At 64.2% G+C, this 25,314-nt stretch overlaps 4 protein-coding genes across 8 annotated transcripts; 2 read left to right on the top strand and 2 right to left on the bottom strand.

The window, feature by feature from the left end:
- Positions 1 to 442: 442 nt before the first annotated feature.
- Positions 443 to 5,288, bottom strand: USHBP1 (USH1 protein network component harmonin binding protein 1). Of its 2 annotated transcripts, XM_069790513.1 has the most exons (14): positions 4,373 to 5,275; positions 4,191 to 4,291; positions 3,962 to 4,089; positions 3,662 to 3,889; positions 3,443 to 3,553; positions 3,218 to 3,339; positions 2,959 to 3,099; positions 2,805 to 2,887; positions 2,278 to 2,410; positions 1,934 to 2,171; positions 1,554 to 1,745; positions 1,376 to 1,467; positions 1,158 to 1,280; positions 443 to 699 (listed from the first exon to the last, which is right to left on the bottom strand). In XM_069790513.1, the coding sequence occupies exons 1-14, from the start codon at positions 4,714 to 4,716 to the stop codon at positions 528 to 530; spliced, it is 2,208 nt and encodes a 735-aa protein (XP_069646614.1). In that variant the 5' UTR covers positions 4,717 to 5,275; the 3' UTR covers positions 443 to 527. The 2 variants fall into 2 exon arrangements, with proteins under 2 accessions (XP_069646614.1, XP_069646613.1); XM_069790512.1 differs by having other exon boundaries at positions 443 to 1,280; positions 4,373 to 5,288.
- Positions 5,289 to 5,747: 459 nt separating this feature from the next.
- BABAM1 (BRISC and BRCA1 A complex member 1) lies at positions 5,748 to 8,860 on the top strand. The gene is made up of 9 exons (XM_069790511.1): positions 5,748 to 5,866; positions 6,459 to 6,771; positions 6,856 to 6,914; positions 7,052 to 7,172; positions 7,263 to 7,341; positions 7,811 to 7,835; positions 8,103 to 8,232; positions 8,342 to 8,428; positions 8,537 to 8,860. The coding sequence occupies exons 2-9, from the start codon at positions 6,478 to 6,480 to the stop codon at positions 8,735 to 8,737; spliced, it is 996 nt and encodes a 331-aa protein (XP_069646612.1). The 5' UTR covers positions 5,748 to 5,866; positions 6,459 to 6,477; the 3' UTR covers positions 8,738 to 8,860.
- An 854-nt stretch (positions 8,861 to 9,714) lies between these two features.
- On the top strand, positions 9,715 to 14,063 carry ANKLE1 (ankyrin repeat and LEM domain containing 1). Of its 4 annotated transcripts, none has more exons than XM_069790509.1 (8): positions 9,715 to 10,147; positions 10,319 to 10,421; positions 10,521 to 12,647; positions 12,738 to 12,909; positions 13,012 to 13,171; positions 13,268 to 13,397; positions 13,714 to 13,842; positions 14,023 to 14,063. In XM_069790509.1, the coding sequence occupies exons 1-8, from the start codon at positions 10,058 to 10,060 to the stop codon at positions 14,025 to 14,027; spliced, it is 2,916 nt and encodes a 971-aa protein (XP_069646610.1). In that variant the 5' UTR covers positions 9,715 to 10,057; the 3' UTR covers positions 14,028 to 14,063. The 4 variants fall into 4 exon arrangements, with proteins under 4 accessions (XP_069646610.1, XP_069646607.1, XP_069646609.1 ...); XM_069790506.1 differs by having other exon boundaries at positions 13,714 to 13,875; XM_069790508.1 differs by having other exon boundaries at positions 12,747 to 12,909; positions 13,714 to 14,063.
- Positions 14,064 to 14,167: 104 nt separating this feature from the next.
- Positions 14,168 to 24,693, bottom strand: ABHD8 (abhydrolase domain containing 8). Its single transcript, XM_069790510.1, has 5 exons — positions 24,343 to 24,693; positions 17,831 to 18,593; positions 17,029 to 17,199; positions 16,634 to 16,850; positions 14,168 to 16,509 (listed from the first exon to the last, which is right to left on the bottom strand). Exons 2-5 carry the CDS (start codon positions 18,583 to 18,585, stop codon positions 16,360 to 16,362), a joined length of 1,293 nt encoding a protein of 430 aa, XP_069646611.1. The 5' UTR covers positions 18,586 to 18,593; positions 24,343 to 24,693; the 3' UTR covers positions 14,168 to 16,359.
- Positions 24,694 to 25,314: the final 621 nt, after the last annotated feature.

Genomic DNA, 25,314 nt, shown 5'->3' with positions numbered 1-25,314 from the left:
CTGCCCCACAGCCCTGTGCATCCTCCCACCGGAGACCCACACTCAGCCCAGCTCCCACTATCAAAATGCCTCATCGTGCTGGGGTTCAGGCTGCCGGATTTAGCCCCCAGCTCCCCACAGCAGCCCCCTGGCACAGCCTCGCTGCCGGGCCCCCCCACCCCCCCGCACAACGAGGATGCCCCCAGCGCAGGGTCACTGCTCCTCTTCCCTCCTGAATATGCATGGGCCCCAGCCGCCACGGCCATCGCCGTCACCTTTGATCCCATGTCAGGGATAACGAAATGGCTTCATCTGCGCCAGGAGATAGCGGGGGCTGCGGGGAGGGGACGGCCTTTGTTCCCGGCCCCGCTGGGATGAGCCGAGCTGGGGGTCCGGCTGCCTGACCCCCCCTTCCCCAAGCCCAAAGCCCCCCAGACCCAAACGACAGTGCGGCTGGCCGAGCCACGAGCATCAGTGGTTTATTCTCCCTGGGGATACAGCAGGTGCCTCCCGGCATGGGTGGGGGTCTTGGGGGTGATGGGGGGTCCCTAGATGCAGGTCTCGCTGCCGGCCATCCCCTGCTCCAGGGTCTGCAGCCTGCGGGTCAGTGCCTGCACCCGCCGGGCGTGCTGCCTGCGCAGGGCTCCTGCCTGCACCTCCAGCCGCCGCAGCTGGGCTGCCTGCTTCCGACGGGCACCGCGGTACGCCAGGGCCAGCGCGCTGCGGGCACCACGGTCAGCATCCCGGCCCAGGGCACGGCACCGAGGGGACCGAGGGGACCGAGGGGACCGTGCGGGCAGGAGGGAGTGTGCACCAGGGCCGGGAGGGAGTGTGGGTTTGGGGTGTGCAAGAAGGGACCGCGCATCAGGGGCGTGCAAGATGTGACCACGGTTTTGGGATGTGCAAGAAGGGACCGCGCATCAGGGGCGTGCAAGATGTGACCACGGTTTTGGGATGTGCAAGAAGGGACCAAGCTTTTGGGGTATGCAGGAAGGGACTGCAATTTTGGGGTGTGCGGATAGGGACCACACATTGGGGGTGTGCAAGAAGGGACAGTAGTTTTGGGGTGTGCAGGAAGGGACCGTGCATCTGGGGCAAGCAGGGGCAGATGTGCAACCAGGTCATGCGGGAAGGCACCCAACGCCTGCCCAGCGGAGAAGCGGGTGCCTCCTGCCCACCTGTGAGCGTGGAAGAAGTCTGCGGTGGCGGTGACGCACTGCGCCTGCTGTGCGCGGCTGACGGCGCTGCTCTGCTCCAGGGACAGCACCAGTGCCTGTGCTCGGGTGCACAGCTCCTCCACCCTGGGGACACCCATATGGCAGCCAGCCTGGCTCGCTGCCCAGTGCCGGCACGGTTCCCCGTGGCAGGGCCACAGCATGCCGGTGAGGTCTCTTACCGGGCCAGGGTGCGGAGCAGTTCTTCCCCCATCCTCTCTGGGTCCGGAGGGTGCTGAGGAGCCGCTGCTCCCACCCGGCCGGTTTGGGCATCCTGTAGAGGCTGAGTGTGGGTCCTATCCCCGGGGAGACCCCCAGCCCCACGGAGGGTCCCCGTGGGGAGGTCAGAGCGATCCTTACCTCCTCGCTGCTGCTGGAGCTGCTGGGGAGGCTGGGGGGGTGGCCGGGCCCCCTGTCCCGCTCTTGCTCCAGGTGCTGGAGCACCAGGCGCAGCGCAGCCTCCCGCGGCCCCTGCCCGGCCACCAGCACCTCCAGGCCCCGCTTCTCCCTCTCCGCCAGCTGTAGCTGAGTCTTCAGGTCAGCCATGGCCTCCTGGCAGGGCAGCGGCGTTGTCGCCAGGTGGGGGAAACTGAGGCACGGCCACAACCCCCCCGGCTCCACTCCCTCCCGCTGTGCATCACCCCCTGCCCTTCTCCCAGCTGCTCTGCTGAAAGCCTGGACCCGGCGGAGAGCCAGGGAGGGACCCAGCCATCCACTCCCCCATCCCCTCCCCATCTCACCTTGAGCATCGCCAAATCCTGCAACAGCTCCGCTTTCTCCGGTCGCCTCCAGCCAGGCAGGAGAGCCCTGGCTTCCCGCAGCACCTGCTCAGCCCGGGCTCGGACGTCCTCGCTGCGGTGGGTGCTGGTGGGTCCCGGGGCATCGTGCAGGGACGCTTCCACGGCCGCCTGCTCTGCACGCAGCTGACGGATGTGCTCACGCAGGGCCCCCTCCTCCATCCCGTGGGGTGCAGGGATGCTGCGGGGACAGGGAGGCGGTGGAGGTGGGCACAGGGGCACGGTGTCACCCCAGGGACAGCTCAGCCCTGGCCTGGCATCACACCCCCTCCCTTCTCCCCTAGTACCTCTGCAGCCTGGGGGAGCCGCTCTCTCCGCTCTCCTGGCCATCTGGCTCTGCTCGGCCTGGGAACTGCGGCCCCTCCGTCGGCGTGGGGCTGGACCCCCATCTGTGTCCCGGGCTCTGCTCCCCTCTGGCTCCTAGGCACGAGGAGGCAGCATTCAGGCGGGTGCCCTTCTCCAGATGTGCCCACAGGGGCTGTGCTGGGGACTGGGGTTCCCCAGCATCCTTCCTATATCCCCTGATATCCATAAGCATCTGCCCCTCATCCTCCCAGCACCTTCCCTGTATCCTCTCAATATCCCCCCGCATCCTCCCTGCATCGCCCCAACATCCTCCTAATACGCTCCAGTATCCCTTCTGCATCCCGCTGCATCCCTCCTACATCCCCTCTGCATCCCCGATATCCCCCAGCGTCCCTGTGCATCCCCCCAGCATCCTCCCTGATAACTCCCCAGCATCCCCCCAGCATCCTCCCCATAAACTCCCCAGTACCCCCACACACACCCCACAGCCCCCCAACCTGGCACTCACCGCCATGGGCACTATCCTCCTCCCTGCCCAGCTTTGCCCGCATCAGGTCGAGGAGGGCGGCGTAGGCCCCCCCACAGCGCTCACTGCAGGGAGAGGGGCTCAGCATGGCACAGCAGGTTGTCCCCCCCGTCCCCATCCCCGTCCCCATCCCCACCTGCAGCGCAGGGCCAGGCGCAGGGCGGTGCTGCAGGACTCGTGCTGGCCCAGCACCATGCTGAGCCGCTCCGCATCGCTCTTGCACTCCTGCAGCGCAGCCGCCAGCTGCCGGTTCACCTCCTGCAGCCTCCCCAGGGACCTGGGCACCACCGGCACCCGCCGTTAACCGTACGGCAAGGGCCTGGCACCGTGCCTCAGTTTCCCCACTGGTGAAGGTTCAGCAGAACCTGGGACCGGGGTGGGGGGGGGGCACTCACCCCTGCAGCTGCTGCACCCGCTCCTCCTGCTCCCGGCTGGCACCCTCCGAGGGTTGGGGGGAGAGGGGGCTGTGGGGCGGCACACCGTGGGGCTGAGCGCCATTGCTGCACTGGGGCAAGTCCTGCAGAGGGAACAGGCAAAGCCCAGCACCGGGGCAGGATCCCACCTGCCGAGCCCCCCCCCCGTCATGCCTCGGCCGCAGCCCACCCCAGCCCCGCACTCACCTGGGGCAGCCGGGGCTCCTCCTGCCCTGGGGGGCTGCCGAGCCCAGGGCTGTCACTGCCGGAGCCCCCCGGCTCCTCCAGCCTGGACAGAGCATCCCGCAGGTCCTGGACCTGCGCCGAGCACGGGGCTGAGCCGCGGGAGCCGCTCTGGTGGCACCCCAAGGGCTGAACCGGGGGCAGTGCCCCCCTCCCCCCTTTTGCCGTGTCCCCAGCACCCACCTTCTGCTGCAGCCGGTCGCGGTCCCCCTGCAGCGCCCGCAGCGAGGTGGTCACCCGGTTCAGCTCCTCGTCCCGGCGCCCCAGGGCTGCCCGCAGTGCCGCGTTCCTCGCCGATGCCGCCGCCACCGCTGCCTCCTCCACTGGCAGCCCCTCGCCTGCTCCCTCCTCCAGGCCCCGGCACGTCGTCCTCCCGGCCCAGCCCGGTGTCCGATCCAGCTGCTCCAGGCTCTGGGAATACAGGGCCGGTCAGCCAGCGCCCATCCCGTTGGCGTCTGGGCTGACCGTGCCGGTGTGCCTCACCTTGGCTGCCCGCGTCCACTCCTCGCCGGGCAAAGGCTGCGCCGGTGCCCACCGGTGCCGGGAGAAGACGGCGCGCTCCAGCGAGCTCACGGCGTGCTGCAGGTCTGCGAAGAGGTCGGGGCCGTGGGCTGGGGAGAGGGAGAGCGGCTGGGGTCAGGTCCCTACAGCAGGCAGCCAGCTGCCGGCACGGCACAGCATGGCACGGCACGGCACGGCACGGCGCACCCACCTTCCAGGCTGCTGGCGGCGTCGCGCGTGCCGTCGATGCGCCGGGGCTGTGGGTTGGCAGCAGGGAGGCTGGCGGTGCCCTCCCAGCCCTCCTCATCCTCCCTGTGGGGCGGTGAAGACCAGAGATGGAGGGGGCCGGACGGTGACAGCCCCCGGTACCCCACAGCCACCGCGTGCCAGTACCTGCCCATGCGGCGCTGCAGCTGCTCGGCTCTCCGGTGCAGCCGGGCCACCGTCGTCAGCAGCCCAGCAATGCGCTCCTCATAACACAGGATGTCGTCGGCGTCCCCCGCCATGTCCTCCTCATCATCCTCATCCTCGTCTTCATCCTCCTCCTCGCCCGGTGGGGGCTGCGGGGGCTGTGGGGAGCAGAGGCGACCGCCCGTCGCGGCCCCGGCCGGCACCAGGGGACGGAAGGGTTGACATCCGCCGGGATTTGCCAGGATGGGGATGAGGTTTGGGCACCAGCTGACCGGCCGCAGCGCCTTGCTCGGCACACTGGGCAGGACCCGGCACTGCCGCACCATCGCCTACCGGAGCCTGGCACAGGGACCGGGTGTGCCCGTGGCCGGGGGATGCCCGTGGGGGGCACAAGGAGGCCCCTGGCCACATGGGACCAACCCCTGGCAGCACCCATCCCGCGGGACACCCCACTTGCCTTCTCCATCCCGGCCGCCTCCTGCCCACGATGCCCCGCGCCAGCCAGCGCCCGTTCCTGGGGCTTGTCCCGGTTCCGCAGCCGGGGCTCCCGGCACGTCCCGGCACGTTCCGGCTACGCCGCCGGCCCCCTGCCCTGGGCCTTTCCCCGTCCTTGTTCCTGCCGAGATTTCCTCTTCCTCGGCAGCCCCGGCGCAACCTCTTGTGCTTAACCGTTGCGCTGCCCCATGCCCGGGCGGGCGGCGCAGCCATCTTGGGGGGCTCTGCCCCCCAACATCGTCCTTCCCTGCTCTGCCCCACGGCACCTCAGCCCCCCACCGGACCCTCCCCGTGTGCCCGGGCTCCCTCGCACCCAGGCGGGTGGATGCACCCAGCTTTGCGTCCTTGAGCATCCCCTGGAGTTTGGGGGGCGGGGGGGGGGGCAGGCAGAACACTTGGGGGGGTGCATGAGAATTGGGGGTGCATGAGAATTTGGGGTGCTAGGAGGCATTGCATGGGGTGCTGGGGTGTGCCGTGGGAGGGAGCCAGCCCAGGGGTGCCGTGGGCAGCGCGTGGGTGTTTAGGTGCTGGAGGGTGGTGTTTGGGGTGCAAAGGGGTGCTGCAGGGGTATTTGGGGTGCGGGGGGGGGCAGTGTGTGGGTGCTGGAGGGTGCTGCGGGGGTGTTCGGAGTGCTGGGATGGAGCAGGGATATTTGGGGTGCAGAGGGATGGTGCATGGGTGTAGGGGGGTGTGTTTGAGGATTTGGGGTGCAGGGGGCGGTGCATGGGTGCAGGAGGGTGTGCGTGGATATTTGGGGTGCAGAGGGGATGGTGCGGGGGGGTGCGCGTGGATATTTGGGGTGCAGAGGGATGGTGCGGGGGGGTGCATGTGGATATTTGGGGTGCAGAGGGATGGTGCGGGGGGGTGTCCTCTTGCCCCCCACGTGCCCGGCGGGACCCCGGAGAACTACAAATCCCAGCAGCCCCCGCGCGTCCGCCGCTTCCGGGCGGTACCGGGCGGGGCTTGTGCGGCCGGGAGCGGGTGAGCGCGCGCCGGGGGGGTGCGGGGGGCGTGGGGGGGGGGCGAACAGCGGGTGTGCGGTGCCGGGGGGGTCGGGAGGGGGCGTGGGAACGTGGGGGGGGTGCACGGGGTGGGGGGGATGCGTGGGATGGGGGGTGCACGGGGCGGGGGGGGTGCATGGGGTGCGTGAGCAAGGGGCGCACGGAGTGGGGGGGTCCAGGGGGTGCGTGAGCAGGGGGTGCACAGAGTGGGGGGGGTTCAGGGGGTGCATGGAGTGGGGGGGTGCATGGGGTGTGTGAGCAAGGGGTGCACAGAGCAGGGGGGGTGGTCCAGGGGGTGCACAGAGCGGGGGAGGGTCCAGGGGGTGCACAGAGCGGGGGGGTGCATGGGGTGCATGAGCAAGGGGTGCACAGAGCGGGGGGGGGTGTCCAGGGGGCGCACAGAGCGGGGGGGTGCACGGGGTAAGGGGGGTGAGGGGCAGGGGGTACGTGAGCAAGGGGTACATGGGGCGGGGGGGGCAGGGAGGACATGAAGAAGGGGCGCATAGAGCGAGGGGCCGGGGGGCACAGGGCTGTGGCAGCGCCGAGACCCCCCAGCCCCCCCCCCCCCCCAGGCATCAGTCCGGAGCCGCCATGGAGCGCGGCTGCGTGATGGACACGTCGGAGCTGGGCAGCGCCGCCGAGGAGGAGGAGGAGAAGGCGACAGAACCGCGACCCAGGACCCGCTCCAACCCCGAGGGGGCCGAGGACCGGGCGCTGAGCGCCCAGGCCAGCGTGGGCAACCGCAGCGAGGGGGAAGGCGAAGCGGCCAGCGCCGACGACAGCCCGCAGGGTACGGCCGCGCCCGACGGCACCGCCTGGCCCGGTCCAGCACCCCCCACCGAAGTCCAGGTCAAGACGCCGCGGGTGAACTGCCCCGAGAAGGTGGTGAGTGTCTGCGGGGAGGGTGGCGCAGCCCCGACGCCACGGTGAGGGGCTGCGGGGGAGCTCAGTCGCGGCTCTCTCCCGCAGATCATCTGCCTGGATCTGGCGGAGGAGATGGCTCTGCCCAAACTGGAATCCTTTAACGGGTGAGTGGTGGGGGCTGCTCTCGGCTGGGCTGGCCTGGGGACCCCGGCTCTGCCATCCCCAGCCAGGACGGGGGCCGGTGTAGTTGGTGCCTGGGGGGGACACGCTGGTCCCCGCTGAGCTCTGGCCCCCGCGGCAGGTCCAAGACCAACGCGCTGAACATCTCCCAGAAGATGATCGAGATGTTCGTGAGGACGAAGCACAAGATCGACAAGTGCCACGAGTTCGCGCTGGTGGTGGTGAACAACGATGCCACGTGGGTGAGTGGGGCCGCGGGGACAGGGACGGAGACGGGGGGGGACACCAGGACGGCGACAGCTCCGTGCCCCCCTCACCCCGGCTCCTCTCAGCTCTCAGGATTCACCTCGGACCCCCGCGAGGTCTGCAGCTGCCTCTATGACCTGGAGACCGTCGTCTGCAAGTCATTCAGTATCCCACCGCCTGTGGGGCTGGGCTGGGGGGGCTGGGACCCTGCAGAGTCCCTTGGGTGCAAATGGACTCCCTTGGGTGCAAACGGGGTCCCTTGAGCATAAGCGGGGACCCTCCAGGCCTGCTGCCTGCAGATGGCAGCAGATCCGCAGCCGAGCTGGCATCCCCCGCGCAGCCGAGCCGGCTACGGCACAGAGCCGTGTCAGCATTTGAGGTTGGAGGGTCGAACCGGGTCCCTGAATCCCCCAAGGCAGGGTTTAACGCTGGACTCTCCAGACCCACCAAACACCCGTTTATTGGCGTTTTCTCCCCACCCTGGTCCATCCCCAGTGCCCGGTGCCATCGTCTCCCTCTGCGGGAGCTTCCTGGGTGCCCCCGTGCCAGCCTGGCTGCCGGGTTTAGGTGCCGTATGTCCCTGGGGGCAGGCAGGGGTCTGTGTGCCAGGATCAGTCCTTACCTGGGGCTGCAGATCTGGAAGGACTCTTCAACCTGATGTGAGTAGGGCTTGGGGGGGATGACGGGGGATGTTGGGGCGGGGGGGCGAAGCTCCCACCTGGCTACGAATTCTCTGCTTCGCTGTAAAAACACCATGAGCCTTTAACCCAAACAGCTCCTGGGGTGGGTGCTGCTTTCCCAGTCCTAGCCCAGAGCTGTCAGACTGTCATGAAGTTTTAACGAGGCGGGGGGGACGGTCCCTGAGCCACAGGCAGCCCTGCCTGTGACACAGGGGTCCCTAAGCTGCCTCCGTCCTCCCGGCGCAGCCAGCAGAAGATCGAGCTGCCGGTGACGGAGAACGTGCAGACCATCCCGCCGCCCTACGTGGTCCGGACCATCCTGGTGTTTGGCCGCCCAGGCTGCCAGCCCCAGTTCTCCATGTCGGAGCACATGAAGGTAAGTTCCCCCCACTGTGCCCCCCCCACGGCATGAGCTCGGTGGCTCCGGGTCCATCCCGGCACATGGAAGACTCTCCCGGTGCCGTTCCCGGCTTCTTCTCCTGCAGAAGATGCTGCAGTGTCCCTACTTCTTTTTTGACGTGGTTTACATCCACAACGGGGTGGAGGAGAAGGACGACGAGACAAGCTGGAAGGTAAATACGGGATGGGGCGTCCCCCCTGCCGCCGCGGCTGGGGGCTGTGTCACCCCCTGCCCTCACTGCCCGTCCCTCTGTGTGTGTGTGCCTGTCTCCCCCCCCCAGGAGATGTATGCCTTCTTCAGCAGCCTGGACACCAAAGGCACCAACTACAAGTACGAGGTGTCGCTGACGGGGCCGGCCGTGGAGCTGCACAACTGCATGGCCAAGCTGCTGGCGCACCCGCTGCAGCGGCCCTTCCAGACCCACGCGGCGTACAGCCTGCTGGAGGAGGACGAGCCCCCCGAGATCGAAGCCACCGTCTGAGCCGGGGCAGGGGGGCGGCTGGCGGAGAAGCCGCCGCTGGCGAGGGGGTGGCCGGCAAAGGGCTGCCGCGGGTGGCCGTATGGTGTTGCTTGGGATTGGGGAAATTAAAACGCGTTTTCCTGAGCGGGTGTCGTGTTGATGCTGCGGCTCGGATTGGAAACAGGGGGGGGGGGGGTGTCACCCCCCTGGCCCTGTGCCCTCCCCCCCCCCGCCCCGGGCATGGGGACGGGGGGTCCTGTGCCTGCTGCGCCCGGCGGTGCTGGTGTGGGGACCCCGAGGGGCGGCTGGTGCCTGGGGCAGCGCTGGGGCTCTTGCCACTAACAGTGGGGCAGGGTGATGGGCGGTGCCGGTGCAGTTACTGGGGGGCACTGGGCGGTGCCGGTGCAGTTACTGGGAGGCACGGGGCGGTGCGGCCCCGCCCCTCCAGCTGCCATCACATCTGGCGGGGTGGGCGTGGCTTCCTTAGGCCGGCTCCTATTGGTCGCTTAGCCCAGCCAATGAGCGGCGGGGCGCGGGGGGTTCGAACGGGCGGGGCGGCGCGCGCCTGCGCGGGGGGGGATATGAGCAGCGCGGGACGGCGCGGGCCGTAAGGGGACATTGCGGGGGGGGGGGACACGGAACGCGACACGACGGGGACATTACACGGGGGGGGGGGGGGGCTTTGCAATACCGGCCTTGCACCGGGCGGGGGGGGCGCGTTGCATGTGCTGCAACTCGGGTCGGGGGGGGGGAGTTGCTTAGGGGTAGCCCTGTATGCGCTGCCCCCCCGGGGGGGGGGTTGCACTGGGGAGGGGGGGCCCCTGGCACTGCACTGGGGGTATGGGGGGGGCGGTGCAGGCACTGGGAGGGGGTGCAGCACATGTGGTCCTGGGGGGGGTCATGCACGGAGCAGGGCGGGGGGGGGTGCATTCGCTGCCTTGGGCAGGGGGTGTTGGGTGCGTTGCACGGGGTGGGGGGGGTGTCCTCACGCTGGCGGGGTCCTGCTTTGGGTGCCCCAGTGCGTGGCTCCGACCCAGGAGCCATTGTTTATACCTGCAGGGCGGTGGGGGCCCTTTTAGGGCAGGGGGGGCTGCACCACGGCAGGGACCCCAACGCCACGTAACCGCCGGGGCCACGCAGTGTCGCGTCCGTCCCCCCGCCCCCAGCAATGCTGGAGCACCCAGCTGTGGAGCTGGTGACATTTTTGTGACCCCGAGGGGACAGCCATACCCTTGACCTGCCGGCCGTGACCCTGACGTGCTGGCCAAGCCGGGGGTGTGCAGTGGGCTGGGGGTGAATTCCTGCTCCTTCTGCTCCAGCTCCAGGCCCGCCAAGGAGCTGATGCCGCTGCACGTTGCCGCGTCCTGGGGGTGCTGCAGGTGCCTTGAGGTCCCGCTGAAGAAAGGGGGGGTCCCGGAGCTCCGAGACCAGGTTAGCGAGGACAGCTTTGGGGATGAGGACGGTACCTTGGAGGTGCTGCCTGGGCTGGGACCCTCGTCATCGGTGGGGTGGGTGAGCAGCGGGTGTCCTCCTGGCCCTGGCGGGGCCGTGTCACCCCATGGTGGCCCTGGCAGCAGTGACAGCAATGTCCCCTCCCCGCAGGATGGGAAACGAGCCATCGACCTGGCGCTGGGACAGGGCAACCGTGCGTGTGTGCAGATCCTGCGGGACTTGCAATATGCCCGAGGTTGGGCCCCCACGGAGGGTGAGGTCCCCAGGGTGCCCCCATGGCCGGGGCAAGTGTCGGGGGGCTGATCCAGCCCCCCAGTTTGGGCTGGATGCTGACTCCCATCTCTGCCCCTAGACCTGGGGGGTCCTGGGTGCTCCCTGTCCTTCCTGACCGAGGATGGCACCGAAGACAGCGTCTTCTCCCAGCTCCCTGAGGATGGGTCAGAGACCGGGCCCCTGAGCAGCACCCGCAGGTCCCAGCTGGAGGAGCTGGAGCTGGGGGGCGGCTGTGGTTTGGGGGAGCCCCCGCTCTGGCTGGATTGTCCCCCGGAGCCCCCTTCCCTCTGCATCCCCTCCTTCACCCCATGGCCCCAGGTAGACCCCAGGGGCTCAGCTCTCCCCCCACAGCCCCTCGCCTCCAGCACGCTGCTTTCGGCCGGGGATGAGCTCGGGGAGGGACCCCAGAGCCAGACCATGGGGGGAAGGATGGGGGGTCCCCCCCAGGCTCTCCTCAAGCCTAGCACTGGGGACAGCCCCTGTCCCCAGCAGGATTTTGGTCCCAGTGGGTCCCTGAACTCCCCCCAGCCCCAGTCTTGTAGCAGGGTCCTGGGGGCACACAGGGCATCTCCCGTGGCTCCCGTGTTCCGTGGTGGCCTGAGCAGCTGCTCCGTGGCGTGCCAGAGCCCGGGGATGTGGCACGGTGACATCCCAGGTGCTGCAGCTCAGCACCGTCGCAGTGTCCCCCGGGGACGAGCACTGGGCCGGCACTGGGCTGGGCTGCCCCCCGACCTGGGGACGGCAGTGCTCGAAGCTGGGGCTGGGGACTGGGACCGCAGCAGCCTTGGGGACAGCAGCAGTGCCAGCGAGCGCTTCGTCACTGCCGTGGAGACCATGGAGCCCACCGAGGCCAGGGGGTGCCCGGGGGTTTGGCACCGCCGCTCCCCCCAGCCCAGGGCAGCCGCAGGGTCAGAGCTGGGCGAAGCCCCTTCCCCAACCGGAGCTGCCACCTGGGAGCTGCCCCCTGCCAGCCCCCCAAATGCGGAGCGGGTGCAGAGTGAGGATTTTTGGGGCACCTCAAGGGCAGCCCCTTGCTGCAAGGATGGCTCAGATGTGGGTGATGTAGGGGAGCTGCTTGCCCAGCTCCAGGGGTGCAGCCTCCAGGGTTCCCCCCCCTGCACTCCAGGACCCCTTCCCAGCCCGGCCAGTCTCACCACTGGGGATGTCACCCCCTGGGACCAGGAACCCCACAGTCACCGCCACGTCACCCCCAGGACAAAGAGCCGCCTCCGGGCCTCTGCAGCACGGCTCAGTGCCTCCTCTTCCTCCTCCCTCTTCGATGAGACGCTGGAGATGCCTCAGAGGCCCCCCAGGCTCAGAGCACCCCGGGGTGTCCCCAAGGACCCTGTCACCACCTCAGGGCGCTGCATCACCCTGGGGGATGAGGATGTGTCTAGCAGGGATGGAGAGGGGACAGGCTCTTTGGATGACACTGAGATCCTCCCTGGAGCCCCCAGCCAGCCCAGCTCGCCCCCAGGGGCCAGCAGCTCCCCTAGCTCCAGCCCCACAGTCCTGCTGGTCCCTGGGGACCACGGCTGCCCCCAGGACTCCCCGTCAGATGCTCAGGGCTCCCCTGGATCTAGCCCCACAGTCCTGCTGGTCCCTGGGGACCACGGCCATCCCCAGGAGTCCCCATCAGATTCTCAGGGCTCCCCCAGCTCTAGCCCCACGGTCCTGGTGGTCGCTGGGGACCACGGCCACCCCCAGGACTCCCCATCGGATGCTTGGGACTCCCCCCATGCTGCTGGCAGCCCCAACCCCAGGGTGCTGGAGGATGGTTCTGGGTGGCAGGACACCTTGCCCTTGGGGACATGCCAGCCCCCACGGCCCCACGGGACCTTCAGCCGCCTCCCAGCCCCTCGGCTGCCAGGCAGCACTGTGGTGGAGCTGGGGACCCTGGCCGTCCCGCTCTCGCCCACCGGCTGCGGCGCTCACCGCACCACGGACCACCTCGAGGATGAAGAGCGGGGACGGGTACCCACCAAGCAGCACAGCCCCAGCACAGAGGCCATCGCCAGCCCCGAGGACCCCACGGCCCAGGACGGGCGAGCGTGCACAGCACCACCGCGGCCCCTCTCGGATGAAGCTCTGCGCCGGCGGCTGCGGGCGCTGGGGGATGATCCAGGGCCCGTCACGGAGCTCACCAGGTGGCTGTACCTGCGGCGGCTGGAGGAGCTGGTGAGGGGACACTGGGGGAGGCCGGCAGGTGAGTCCCAGCGATTCCTCCCCACCGCTTGGCTGGCCGGTCCCCACAGTGCCGGCGTGGGACTGATGGTGCTCCCCGATGCCGGCACAGCCGCTCCAGGGCACAGCCCCGAGCTGGCGGCCGCGCTGCGGACCGGCTGTGTCCCTGACTGCACCCAGGATGAGCTGGCACTGGTCCGGCAATTTGACCGCCCCGACCGGAGCCGGCACTGGCGGGAAGGGCTGGTCAAGTCCAGCTTCAACTACCTCCTCCTCGACCCCAGGTAGGGCTATGCTACTGCCCCACACGTCCCCCATGCTGGGGGGGGCTGAGTGAGGACCCCTGGGAGGCATCAAGCCTCAAAGCTGGGGCTTTGCACCCTCAGGACCACCCAGAACCTGCCGCTCCGCTCCCACCGCCTGAGCCCAGCCGAGTGCTTCAGGACCTTCATCGAAGCCATCTTCTATGTGGGCAAGGGGACGCGTGCCCGACCCTACTGCCACCTTGCCGAGGCGCTGAGCCAGCACCGTGGTGGGACACGGAAGGTGGGATGGGCTGGGGGGCTTGGGACCATGGTGATGGGCATGGGGGGCTGCATTGGGGAGCTCGAGGCCATGGTGATGGTGCCTCCTGTCCTGTAGGGTTGCCCCAAGGTGCGGCGCATCCTGGAGATCTGGGCGAGCGGGCAGGGCGTCATCTCTGTGCACTGCTTCCAGAACACTGTCCCGGCAGAGGCTTACACACGGGAGGGCTGCCTCGTGGAGGCTCTGGGTAAGCAGGGCTGGGCAGGGGGAAATGGTGCTGCCCCGGTCCCCTGCTGCAGCTCCTGGCATCGGTTCCTCCATCACTCCGACTCCCTGCATCCCTCTCTCCCACCCCATGCAGGCGCTGGGGGGACGCAGCCCATCCTGGGGCACACGGGGACTTTGGGGTCCCTGGTTGCCAGCACAGGGTCTGGACACGATCCCCCAAACCCCCATCTTCTACGGGGAAAAAACTGCCTGGGGTGGGGGGCTGCCTCCATCCCTGTGGATGCTGATGGGGAGCAGGGGGCCGGGTCTGTGGGTGCTGACCCTGTCCCCCGCAGGGCTGCAGACCATCACCAACCAGAGGAAAGGGAACTGCTACGGTGTGGCGGCAAGCTGGCCAGCGGACCAACGCCGGCGCCTGGGTGTTCACATGCTGCACAGGGCCATGCGCATCTTCCTGGCCGAGGGTGAGCGGCAACTCCGGCCGGCGGACATCCAGGGTGGGCGCTGAGCACCCTGGGGTGCTGGGGGGCACCCCCTGCCTGCACCTCCCCTCTACCCTGTCCAAGGAGGCAGCTGCACTCTGGGTGCGGGTTTTATGTCGTGAACACTGGCTAGAATTTTTCTATTTTTGTATTTCTCTAAAGGGTGACAAATAAATCACTGCAGGCCTTCTTTTGCTAAGAAATCCAAGCTGTATGTGATTTCTGGCTTCGATTCCCTGCTCTGCCGTGCTCCTAGGACAGACCCCGTGCCCGGCACATCTCTTCCGATCATCGAGTCAGACACGGCTGAGAATATAACACGGCTTTACTGTATGAAATGGCACTAACACAGCGCGTGGCTCAGCGGCGGGGTTATGGTGCGTGGTTTGCCTTGGTCTTAGCACAAGCGATGTGGGTACAAGCGGCACAGACTCCATGGCAAACAGAGGTTGAAGAGCTGTGGCCCGCAGCTGGGCACCGACAGTTGCCTGGAGCCGGCTGGGGGGTCACGGCAGGGGCAGAGCCGTGTTTTGGGGTATGGTGGTGTTTCTGGGTACCCTCGTTGCAGACCCCAGCTGTGCTGTGGGGTCTCCCCTGCCTGGGATGGGGTGGGAGGGGTGTTGCAGGGGAAAGCTCATGGAAACGATCTGAACCCAGCATCATTAAAATTCTCATTATGAGACAGGTTGTGGCAGCAGTGGGCAGGGGCAGGCGCTGGCAGAGGGGCAGCTCTGCCCCGGTGCTGGGACAGAGGGGGGCTGCCTGGGGACACTCATCACACAGGGTCCCCGTCACACCGGGGCTGGCTCTGAGGGACCCTTCCTCTTCTACATCGCTCAGTTTGGGGAGAAATATGGACTCAGCCTTGGGGAAGGCGCATTGCAGGTGGGTGCGAGCTCCGGCTGAAGCAGCCCTGCCCAGCCAGGAGCCCCTCAAGCCAACCTGGGGTGCCTTGGTGTGGTACCAGCCCCATTTGGGGCGAGGGGGTCTGGGTGGGACATGGGCCAAGGGTGAGGTTTCCGTGGGACTGGTTGTTTCTTTGGTTTAGATGGGGGTAAATAAGAGGGAAACAAAGCAGGGAGCGGCTCCGCTCTTTGGGGTAGCGGGGAGGCTGGGGCCATCCCCTGAGCACAGCATCCTCCCGGCTCACTCGGGCTCCTACCCATCCTGGTGTGGCTGGGAGGTCCCAGACCTCACAACAGCACCCGGGTCCCCACTCGTCACTTCTCGTGTACCTTCTTGGTCCTGCCTGGCTCCTGGCAGCAGGATGCGAAGAGCAGAGGGGAGGAGATGATGGGACCTATGGGTTATGTACAGAATGGTATCAGCAGGTAACAAGCTGTTGTCCATTACAATCAGATGGTTGCGGTTTGCTTCGTCACTCCCGTGTTGCTCCAAGATCCCGTGGATCCATACAGGAGTCATCGGTAAGGATGGACACAGTAGCAACGGGATGGTGTATTGCTGGTCCCCCAGTGCACAAGGGATGGGTGTGATCCCCGTGGGCATGTGGTCCGGGAGTGGGTGGTGGGTCCCAGAGTCACGGAGGAGCTGGAAGCTGGGAAGGGCGACTGGATTGGAAGCTGTGGGAATCGCTGCATGGTGGTGATGGCTCCGAGCATCTTGAGGATGTGGCAGCAGGAAGGAAGCAGAGGGCTCTGCAGAAGCCGGTGCTGCGGTACCTAAAGCGATGGCGGTTGGGGACGTGACTGCATGGATGGTGGCATCAGGGACCGCAGGAGAGCTCAGGTTTGGTGTTGTCCTCCCCACCACAGCCAAGCCAGTCCCACCACGGCGGGGGAGCTGATGGTCCTTCTGGCTGTGCCCATTGGAGCAGGTCACCTCCTCGTCCTCATCTCCTGGCCAGGCAGAGATGAGCTGTGCAGGCAGACCCTCGCCAGTGCCAGGCAGGAGCTGCTGGATGCCATGTGTGCAGCTGCTGGCAAAAATGGTGGTCCTGTCCTCCCAGCCCCACAGATGGCTCGAGCGAGGCACTGCAGGGCTCGGAGAGGCAAATCCCGCTGCTGAGGCTGAGGAGCCTTTGGCTTCCCCTTAAAGCAATCTCAGCTCAGCTCCTCCAGCCCTGGCTGGGAAGGTGCCAGAGCTGACACACTCTCCCTGAAGGAACCCCTCCAAGTTCTTCCTCTTCTGCTGCAGTTGGGACCAGTCTCCACGCGGCTGCCTCCTCTCCATCCCCGGGGGGTTGCTGCATGAGGAAAATAATACTACAAAGAAACAGGATGAAGACGCTCCAGTGGCTGCCATGCCATCCCCAAGGGGACGGGGACCAGGTCTGCCATGTTCCCACTGCCGGCCCCATGCACCCCTGCCTTGGAGAGCCTCTGTGCTCCGCCAGCAGCCTCCGACGCGGCCGGGAAAGAAAATTGGCTGAGCTCCCAGCAAGGACAGCCTCCGCCGCACCCCTCTGGTCTTGCAAACCCCTCTCCGCTCCGAAACATCTCTCCCATCGGAGCAGCCCGGTCACCACGTCCCGCTGCCTTATTTCTTCTCCCCTTGCCCGTCCCCAGCTGGCGTCTCGGGCTCCCACAGGATGAACTCGTGGAGCAGCGTGTTCACCGTCTCGGGACACTCCATCATCACCATGTGGCTGCCCTCGTCGATCACCTTCAGGAAGGCTATCAGCAGGATCTGGAAGGAGATGGCAGCAGCAGCAGGCGTCAGTGCCAGGATGAGGCCCTTGCCTGCATTGCCACGTGCTGGCAGGTGGACCCCAGCCCTCGCCCACCCCCCCCAGCCCCACTCGGTCCCTTACCTCAGCCATTCGCTGGTCCTCCTCCACCGGGACGAACTTGTCGTGCATGCCATGGACCAGGAGCACGGGCACAGCCAGCTCCGCATGGTAAACCTCATCACCCTCCGGCCAGTACTGCCCACTCATCATGGCGCGCAGCACGAAGGAGGACACGTTGAAGGCATTGCCTTCCTTCAGCAGCTGCTTCTCTTTGGCACCCTGGCGAGCGAAGCCAGCCCTGCAGGACAGAGCCGGCACGGGCAGAGGGTTAGCCCAGCGTGGTGCCTCGGCACTGGGGGGACAGGAGCATGGGGGTTGCTGCTGGCAGGACGCGGTGTCCCTGCCCACGGTGGCTGGAAGCCAGGCTGGCCGGGGACAACCCTCCCCAGCGCCGTGGTGCTGGTACAGCCACTCACTTGAGGAAGCTCCAGGCCAGGCACGGGGACAGACAGTGCAGCACACAGGTGGGCATGTTGAAGATGGAGCAGAGGCTGGGTTCCAGCGCTGTTGGGCCCCCTCCGTTGATCATGATCACCTTGTGGACCAGGTCTGGATACTCGTGGGCAAGGAAGGTGCAGAAAGACACCCTGCGGGGAGAGAGAGACGTGGAAGCCATGCTCTGACCCCATGACACTGGAGGATGCTGCATCCCAAGGCAGATCCCGAGGATCCATGGCTGGACCCCAGACTACACCCCCTTGTTTGACCTGTGCTCCCCCCTTTCTGGTGCAGGGTAACCCCAGTCAAAACACCCAGCCAGTGCCCCCACAGCGCCCGGGCAGAGGGGCTGAGCTTGGGGTTTCACTCCTGTGCAGACCAAAGCAGGGTGCTGGGACCCACTTGGGTGCCTGCCAGCCTGGACCAGCCTTGTCCTTCTGATCTAATCCTGCCCAGCTCTGGCTCCCTCTCCTCCTAGCCCTGCTCTCTGCACTGCTTAGTCTCCATCTAATTGACTTTCTTGGGCTTACTCTATTTATAGGCTGTGCTCTGCCAACTTCCCTGCTGGAGGATGGGCTCTGGGATTAGCTGGACCCAGGGACACACACCAAGAGGATGTAGGAGATCAGAGCTGAGGGATAAACCCAGAATGGGAAACCCCACACCCCTCCTCTGCTTCTCAGCCCCTGAAGTGCAGGATTTGTTGGGCATTTGCTGCCAAGGAGAGGATGAGGGGGGATGAATCTAGCCCTTCCCTCCTGGGACCCCCTGGTCCCTTACCCGTAAGAGTGTCCTATCAAGATATTCCTCTTCTTCGCGTAGCGCTTGAAAACGGCTCTTATGTCCTCCGCCAGTGCGTAGAAGGTGTACGCGGCGGCAATTTGGGGAGCCGAGCTGCAGCCATGGCCAGCCAGGTCAGGAGCCACCACTTCGTAGCCCAGCTTGGTAAAGAAGTCCAGCTGCTCCTTCCAGATGTCCAGCGAGCCGCCCACACCGTGGATGAAGAAGAGGACCACATCGCTGTGTGTCCCTTTGCAGCTCGTGATCTGCTTCTTGCAGTCGATGTTGATGACTTTCTTGGGTTTACGCTTCCGACGCTTGCCAGGGGCAGTGGCTGCTTCCCGTGTGCCACATCCTGGTGTGCCAGCGGGACCCTGGGCAGGAGCTTGGCCGGCCAGGTCGGAGAGCTCCAGCTCCACGGTGCTGTTGGGTTCTCCTGAGCTGTTCTGGCAGTGCAGGATCTCGGAGCGGACGGCGTCCCCCAGGTTCTCGATCACCAGCTGCCCGTTGCGGTAGACAGTGATCTTGCGCTTGCAGTGCACCGTGCCCCGCTCCGGCCCGCCGGGCTGGGTCTCCTCGGGTCCCTCTGGGGCTGGGCGGTTGGGCATGCTGTGCCTGACCCGCAGGATCCTCCCTGGCTTCACCTCCATGAAGCTGTAGCCATTGCTGGACTCAACGCTGTCCAGTGGCCCCACAGCGTTCGTCGTCTTGCCCATCAGGCAGCACAGGAGCCCATCGGTGATGCTGTTCAGCATTATGCTCCCTGCAATGAAGGCAAGAGGCGGGGGCAGGAGAAAGGGGCATTAGTCACCAGCTCCAGCACCCAGTGGGGACCTGCTGGGGGTCCTGGCTGCGGCACAGGGGACCAGGGACAGCCCTGTCCCCCCCGTGCTTTGCTGTCAGCCCTAGGCAAAGCTGCAGCAGAGCAGGCGAGGGCAGAACGTGCCTCTGGGGATGCATCGGGGGCTGAATGTGGTGCTCCCCAAATGCAGAGTCCTCCTCAGCCACCTGCAAATGGGCTTCTGTTTCAGATCAAAGATGGACCCAGCACTCCCCATCTAGCTTTGTCTGGGCCACGTCCCTGTCACCAAGCTGGTGTGATGTATGCATGCCCAGCAGAGATGAACTCAAGCGGCTGCAGACCCATGCAGTCCCTGGCACACAGCTGCGGGCCTCCAAGAAGGGATCTGCTCTGGCCGAGGGAAGCAACGTGCAAAGAAAAGCCTGTTTGAAATGAAAATGCTATTTCTGGCACCAAATATGGAGCTAAGGAAAGATTCAGCTATGAAAATGCATTATTTATACCAATTAAATATATATCTCTCTCTCTAGTCTAAACCACCAATACAAATAGCAAGAGATGGAAATTACAGGGACTGGAGATGAAGGTTTTAATTAAAGTCACTCCGCAAACCAAGGCTGAAAATAATGCAGCAAGAGAACCGGGGGGAGGTGGGCAGTGACCCAACGTCCGCTTGGGGGTGGGAAACCCTCTCTCCACATCCCCACCCGGCACCACATGGGCTGGGGGGGATGTAGCACTGTCCTTGCTGTCCCCAAGGCTCATTCTGTGACATTTGCTCTTCCAGATGTGCTCAGGTGGCTTTGCGAGGGGGCTGCGGATGCCGGGACCACCGAGCCTGGCTAAAAGCGAAGCCAGACGTGAGCAAAGGCAGATGTGAGGTAGGAAAGGGCTGGTGGCACCAGGGGCATTGGTGCTGGGACTAGAGCCTGATGCCATCCTGGCAGTGCCGAGGGGGGCTGAGGAGGTTCTTGCCTCCCCTGGCTGGCAGCCTGATGTGCGTTTATTATTGATGAAGCTAAACACGGTGAATTATTGATGCCGATGGGCAAAGAGACTTGGAGCGGGTGCTGCGCAGAGGGGCTGTCCCTGCAGGAGGGGGCACCGGCTGCCCCCCGAGCGGCGGCTGCAGGTACCCACAGGGGGAGGAGAAGGAAAAGCATGTTCCCAGGAGGAATTTAACATCTAAATCCCAGTGATGCTGTCAGGACCAGTCCCCTTAGCTTCCCAAAAAACCCCTTCAAGTGCATCTGGCAGGATTACAGGCGCTTTGCCAGCAGACCATGCAAAACAAAGCAAGGGACGGAGACAGGCTGAGAGCACAGGGCTCTCGCTCTGTGTCATTTAATAGTCACTACATTTGGGGAAGCCAACACCATGCTCTCCTCAGAGACTCCCACAGACCCCCAACAAGCCCAGTCTGGCCCCCGCACGCTCCTGGGGACCGGACAGGCTCTGCCCAGAGCTGCTGGCCGGCAAGGAGCCCAGGCACTCCGGCCCCAGCCCAATGCACGGCTCGCGGGTTTCCCTGGGAGAAACCAGTCTGTTTGCTCCAGGCAGGCGATCCGGGTAACGGTTCCCTTGGCAAAGCTGGAATGGCTTATCCGGGGAGTGCTGCCAGCTCTCAGGACAGCAGCCAGTGTTTGATTCTCGCCTGGCTCTGCTGGGGACAGTGGCCCGACTCCCACGCAAATGCCATGTAAGGCTCTGGGTGCTGAATTGTAGGGACTGGAAATGCAGCAAAGCTGGACTCGGGCGTTCCTTCTTGCTGCTGGCCAGGGATCTCCCCAGAGGCTCCCCCCGATATGGGGCATGGCAGTCCCAGCTCTCTGCAATTTGGTGCCTGGGCTCGCATTGTCAGTCTCTCTTCTGGACACAAGCACATCCACGCAGGATCTGGCTGCACCACGAGCTTTCTAGCAGCCCCCTGCTCCCTGCAGCCTGGCTGAGCACTGTGCCCTTTGCTCCTCTGGGGATGGACCCATCCAAGCTGATGAGCAAGAGAAGGAGGTCTTGGAGCCCTGGGAAGGAGAAGCCAAATCCAGACCTCGCTGGCAAGGGGCCGGTTTATTCTGCTGAGCCACACTTCCAGATGGGTGATGAGCCCGAGGAGCTGGGTACCAGACTGGCTGGAGCCCTGGCTGGAAGATGCCCAGCTGCTTTTGTACTGGGACAGACACACCACTGCTCTTGCCGTGCTTTGGAGCACCAGCTTGGTGCCAGGCTTGGGCTGCTCTTGACTCTCGAGCAGCTCTGAGCTGCTAATGCTGAACAGAGAGATGGGGCAGGCGGAAAATCTGAGGGGAGAGGAGAAACCAGGCAGACCCCGAGTCTCGCAGTCCCCATGAACACGACTGTGAGCTCTCCGTGAGCTCTGCCCATGGCTGGCAGGCCACATCCTGCACCTGCACCGGGTATGGGTCCCCTGGGCTCAGCCTGTGTGACCTGGATGTGAGTCTGCCTCTGATTTTCATAAAGCCTGGCTTTGCGCTGCGCCTCCATTTCACAAGGTACTAATGATCTCTATATGGATTATAAACAGGACTTCTGGCCAAACCGCCTCAACATTGATTAACTTCTCAGGATTAACTCAATTAGTCCATCCTGTTCATTTCCAGAATTGATTTGCTGGAAGGCTCTGGCAGTCAGGAGCTCTGCAGGCAGATCCAGGAGCCCGGGTCTGGGCCATGGAGCCGCCCTCCAGTCTCATCGGCTCGGGGTACGAGCCCGGATCCTGCTGCAAGAGAGGGGCTGTTCAGGAGGGCAGAGATGCCTGCACTCAGATGCACCCAGGCTGGAGCTCATGGTCCAGGACGTGGCAGTCCCTGCTGGGTATCAGACTCAGAAAACACCACCCGAATCCCATCAGCGAGCACATCCCGGTCGAGCCATTCAGCAACTAGGTGGGAAATGGAGGGACAGGAGGTTATGCGACTTGACTCAATGTCAGGCTTCATCTCGGGAGCTGGGAGGCAAAGTGCATCCGTCTCCCACCTCCCACGCGCCTCCTCTAACCCACCACACCGTCTGCCACGGCTGATGCAGCCAGAAACATCAAGGGATGTTCCCTCCGTGAGATGAAAAGGGCTGAAAATGAAACCAGATGGATGTGAAGAACTTTGCAAAGATGCTGGTAACCATGGCGACAAGCTGCTTTACCCCCCCCCCCCCCCCCCCCCCATCCCGGCTACCTTCCGCTGCCGCCCCCGGCAGAGAGCGAGATTTCTGCACTGGTTACATAAGGCCAGGCACAACAATGAGTCAGGCGCGGCGTGAACCTGCCATCGGCCTCTGTGTCCCGTGAGGCAGAGGACACGGCGCAGGCTTGGGAAGGTGGATGGCATCGCCCCAAGCTGATGCCCACATCCCGCTCCCCCCCAGAATCATGGCTGCCCCCAGGAAACTGCTCCCAGCAGAGAGGGGATGCTCAAGGGATGCTGGAGATTAATCCCGGGAAGATGATTTATTGCCCAGGTCCAGACCTCATCCCGGAGCACCCATGCGGGGTTCTCCGGCTTCACCCTCCCTGCTGCCACGATAAATAACCCAGCTGGGGAAAAACAACTTACTGACCTACTTCAGGCTGCAGTGCCTCAGATTTTATACAACTTGATGGCACCATGTCACAGCTGGAGAAAAACAGGACGAGATGCGATGTGGCAGGGTGGAGGGCAGAAAGCCCAATGGGGTGACGTGACAGGCAGCTGCATGGGGCTGACATGTAGCCGGTGGGGCTGACACAGAGCCCGTGGGGTGGTATATCAGGGCAGTGCTCATGCCGCATCTGCCCCAGGGATGCGACAGCGTGGCATGGGCACACTTATGGCCACGCCAGGACGGGCCAGCCAAGCTGGCTCTTCCCTTGCCATCCCCGCAGAGAAGAGGGTCTCCCCTGCCCCATACAGCCTCCTGGTTCCTGCCTCCCATGGTGGTCCCATCCCCGCTGGGTTGCTGGGGACAGCCAATGTCCCAAACGTCCAGGGTGCTGGGAATGACAAAAATCTCCTCCTCCTGTCCTGTGCCCGCTGGGGACACCTTGAATTATGGGCAGGAGCGTTTCTCCATGACAGCCCCCAGGGCAGCAGTGAGCCCACCTCTGCCGAGAGAAGTCCTGGTAAATATTTGGTCCCAATAAGCGAGCCAAGAGCATCGTTTACAGCAGGGGCAGCGCGAGCGGGATTCAGCGCCAGAGCCAATGGCCATGAACCTCCCCATAACCCAGCGAGTCCCATCACTGCTCAGCACCTCCATCCCCCTCCCTGCACAGAGCTCTGGACCCTCACAGGGAGTAGCAGGGACTTGATATCTGCTAATTCCTTGCAAATCCTCAAGAGGAGAGGTGCCAGAGAGGATCGTGAGATGTGCTGCAGCGAGAATCCGACCTGCCATAATAATTTGTTCAGCTCTAATCCCTTCCCTCCGGGGCTCACAAGTATTAATGAAGACACACGACACTCCTGAGAAATGGGCAAATATTATTATGCTCTTCCCAGCCTCCCCCGGTCATTCACTCTCTGCAAAGTGGAGAAACTGCAGCATCGAGAAACACATAAAGAGAATGTCTGTTTAAGCACTGATCTTCGATACACACAAGAAAATGTTTGTGCCACTTAGTCTCGGTCCTGCAAAGTGAACTTCCCTCTGGGGGAATGTGAAAAAGCCACTTCAGCTGGTGGCAAGCACCTGGATTTATTCTGCTACGCCTGGCTTCCCCATCCTGATACAATTATAGCAGCTTTATCAGGACAGTCAGGAGTAAGTAGGCAGGAAGGCTTTATCAGTCATACAGATAGAAAACCAAGGAGGCAGCCCTGAAATCCTCAGCACGGGCAGGGATGCAGCCTCCCAGGAGGGGGAGGACGGGTCCCTGTCCGCGGGCAGCGGGACTTCGCCGAGGGCCCCGCAGGACGCAGACAAATTGTATTCAGTCAAGAAACGGCATGGCAGGGAAAGCAGAGCGTCTGCAAGACATACGGCAGCCTGGAGCTGCGGCTGGCTGCCTGCCACACGTCTCTCTTTAGGAAGGAAGAAGACCTTGAGAAACAAAAGATTATGCAATGCATAGTGGAGTAACCTGTGCCTGACCTCCGCCACCGAAATCCCGCCTAACCCCCTCCGTTTCCCAAACCTCCTGGATTTCCAAGGGGATCGCCCCTGCTCCCACCGCATAGCCGCAGAAAAGCCGGTTGGATTCCTCCAGCAGCAAACGTCCTCCAGCAGCAAGCTGGAAGAAACCATTGCAAGGAGGCAGGAGAAAACCCTGCCCCCTCCACCGGGCAGCGATGCGTGCAGGTGCCCCCTCGATCTCCAACCGAAAATCCAAGCAGATTTGACACGCACATAGCAACAGCGGGTCTTCAGTCAGAGCCAGCAATCATTTACTGCAATTGCATCACAACAGAAGCCGTCCCTTAAGTTTTATTGCTGGGCAGCTTTTTATAACCCCATGCTCAAAGCATGCTCAATGTAACAGGGTTATTTAAGCGCAAGCAATGCCGTGCTGCTGCAAGGCTACCGTGTCTCCCCCTGCAACCCCATCTAATGCCTCTCAAATCCCTTCCCACCATCAGCTTCAAAAAACCACATCTTTTGGCCATTTTGCTCCCTGTGCAGAGCACCTTCCTCTCCTCTGCTTCAGCGCATGCCCTACATCACAGCTTGTGCTCCGAGTCCTCCGCACAAAGAGAGAGAGACCGAAGAGGATGCTCACCTCATTTATTGACAAGGATTGTCAGGAGTCGAGATTGCAAATGAAAGGCTTAAATCTTGCAGGAGGCAAAGGGGGAGAGGCAGAGATGCCCGAGGCGGCGGGAGCCTGTGCAGGATGCAGGGTGCCAGCGCTGGCAGGCTGCTCAGCTTTTCAGCTCCTCCGATTACATTTTTTCGCCTGTCTGGTGGGAAGGATGGAGCAATGCCTTCAGCTCAGCTCATCTGCTTTAGACCGAAATCTCTCCTTCCATCTTCTCCCCATGAGCAGCTTCATAACTGAGCTCGGGGGTTTGGGGGTGCTATTTGTCCTTGTAGTCTATAGCCATAGAAAGCCCCTTAAATCCCTCCTAAAGAGGAGGGCTCTCGACGTGACAGACAAGGAGACTTGCCAGTCAAAGCAAGACCCAGCGCAGCCCCGCAGCCCGCCCATGGGGAGCCTGCCAGGGGCTGGGGGAGCTGGAGGACTCGCCCTGGTTTTTTGCCCCTTCCAGTGGGATGAGTTACCGAATTCCTTTTTTACCTTTTACCGTTTTCTCACCATTCTGGTATTTGTGGCTTCCCAGAGGCCACGAGCGTGTCAGCGCCACGAGCGTGTTGGAGCTCAGCACGGGTGACCGTGCACTGAAAGCATGAACTCGTGGCCCCCAGGGACCGGGACAGGAGGACAAATACAAAATGGCGAATGTCTCTTGGGTTTATTTTCACAGCTGTGGGTTTGGGAGGGCTGGAGTCACATCCCCTCACCCTGCCGGACTGGCGGTACAGACTTTTGGTGGGAACACACCAAACCAGTGCAGAAAAAAACCCAGCACTGGTGCCTGCTCTTGGCAATACAGCTGGGCTTGCCTCCAGCAAAGCAATCTGAAGGATCTTTTCGATGATCAGAGTAGACGGTGAGGATGACTGAGATCCTGGGGGTTACTGGTGACTCACCCTCTGACCCCCTCAGCCAGTGGTCCTCCTCTTCCTCCTG

The sequence above is a fragment of the Haliaeetus albicilla genome, chromosome 8 (assembly GCF_947461875.1).
Source record: "Haliaeetus albicilla chromosome 8, bHalAlb1.1, whole genome shotgun sequence".
NCBI lineage: Eukaryota > Metazoa > Chordata > Aves > Accipitriformes > Accipitridae > Haliaeetus > Haliaeetus albicilla.
Note: the sequence above shows the minus strand (reverse complement) of the source record. Positions and strands in the feature narration are given on the sequence as shown.

What these genes read in the sequence shown, in the direction of transcription:
- USHBP1 (XM_069790512.1), bottom strand. Translation starts at nt 4,716, where the DNA reads ATGGTGCGGCAGTGCCGGGTCCTGCCCAGTGTGCCGAGCAAGGCGCTG. An exon ending in GCGACCGGCTGCAGCAGAAG is followed by an intron (nt 3,554 to 3,661) that starts GTGGGTGCTGGG and finishes TGCTCGGCGCAG; the next exon opens with GTCCAGGACCTGCGGGATGC. An exon ending in CTGCTCCGCACCCTGGCCCG is followed by an intron (nt 1,281 to 1,375) that starts GTAAGAGACCTC and finishes GGGTGTCCCCAG; the next exon opens with GGTGGAGGAGCTGTGCACCC.
- BABAM1 (XM_069790511.1), top strand. Translation starts at nt 6,478, where the DNA reads ATGGAGCGCGGCTGCGTGATGGACACGTCGGAGCTGGGCAGCGCCGCC. An exon ending in GAAGGACTCTTCAACCTGAT is followed by an intron (nt 7,836 to 8,102) that starts GTGAGTAGGGCT and finishes CTCCCGGCGCAG; the next exon opens with CCAGCAGAAGATCGAGCTGC. An exon ending in ACGACGAGACAAGCTGGAAG is followed by an intron (nt 8,429 to 8,536) that starts GTAAATACGGGA and finishes TCCCCCCCCCAG; the next exon opens with GAGATGTATGCCTTCTTCAG.
- ANKLE1 (XM_069790505.1), top strand. Translation starts at nt 10,058, where the DNA reads ATGCCGCTGCACGTTGCCGCGTCCTGGGGGTGCTGCAGGTGCCTTGAG. An exon ending in TACCTCCTCCTCGACCCCAG is followed by an intron (nt 12,910 to 13,011) that starts GTAGGGCTATGC and finishes TTGCACCCTCAG; the next exon opens with GACCACCCAGAACCTGCCGC. An exon ending in ACCGTGGTGGGACACGGAAG is followed by an intron (nt 13,172 to 13,267) that starts GTGGGATGGGCT and finishes CCTGTCCTGTAG; the next exon opens with GGTTGCCCCAAGGTGCGGCG.
- ABHD8 (XM_069790510.1), bottom strand. Translation starts at nt 18,585, where the DNA reads ATGCTGAACAGCATCACCGATGGGCTCCTGTGCTGCCTGATGGGCAAG. An exon ending in TTGATAGGACACTCTTACGG is followed by an intron (nt 17,200 to 17,830) that starts GTAAGGGACCAG and finishes CTCTCCCCGCAG; the next exon opens with GGTGTCTTTCTGCACCTTCC. An exon ending in AGGACCAGCGAATGGCTGAG is followed by an intron (nt 16,510 to 16,633) that starts GTAAGGGACCGA and finishes ATCTCCTTCCAG; the next exon opens with ATCCTGCTGATAGCCTTCCT.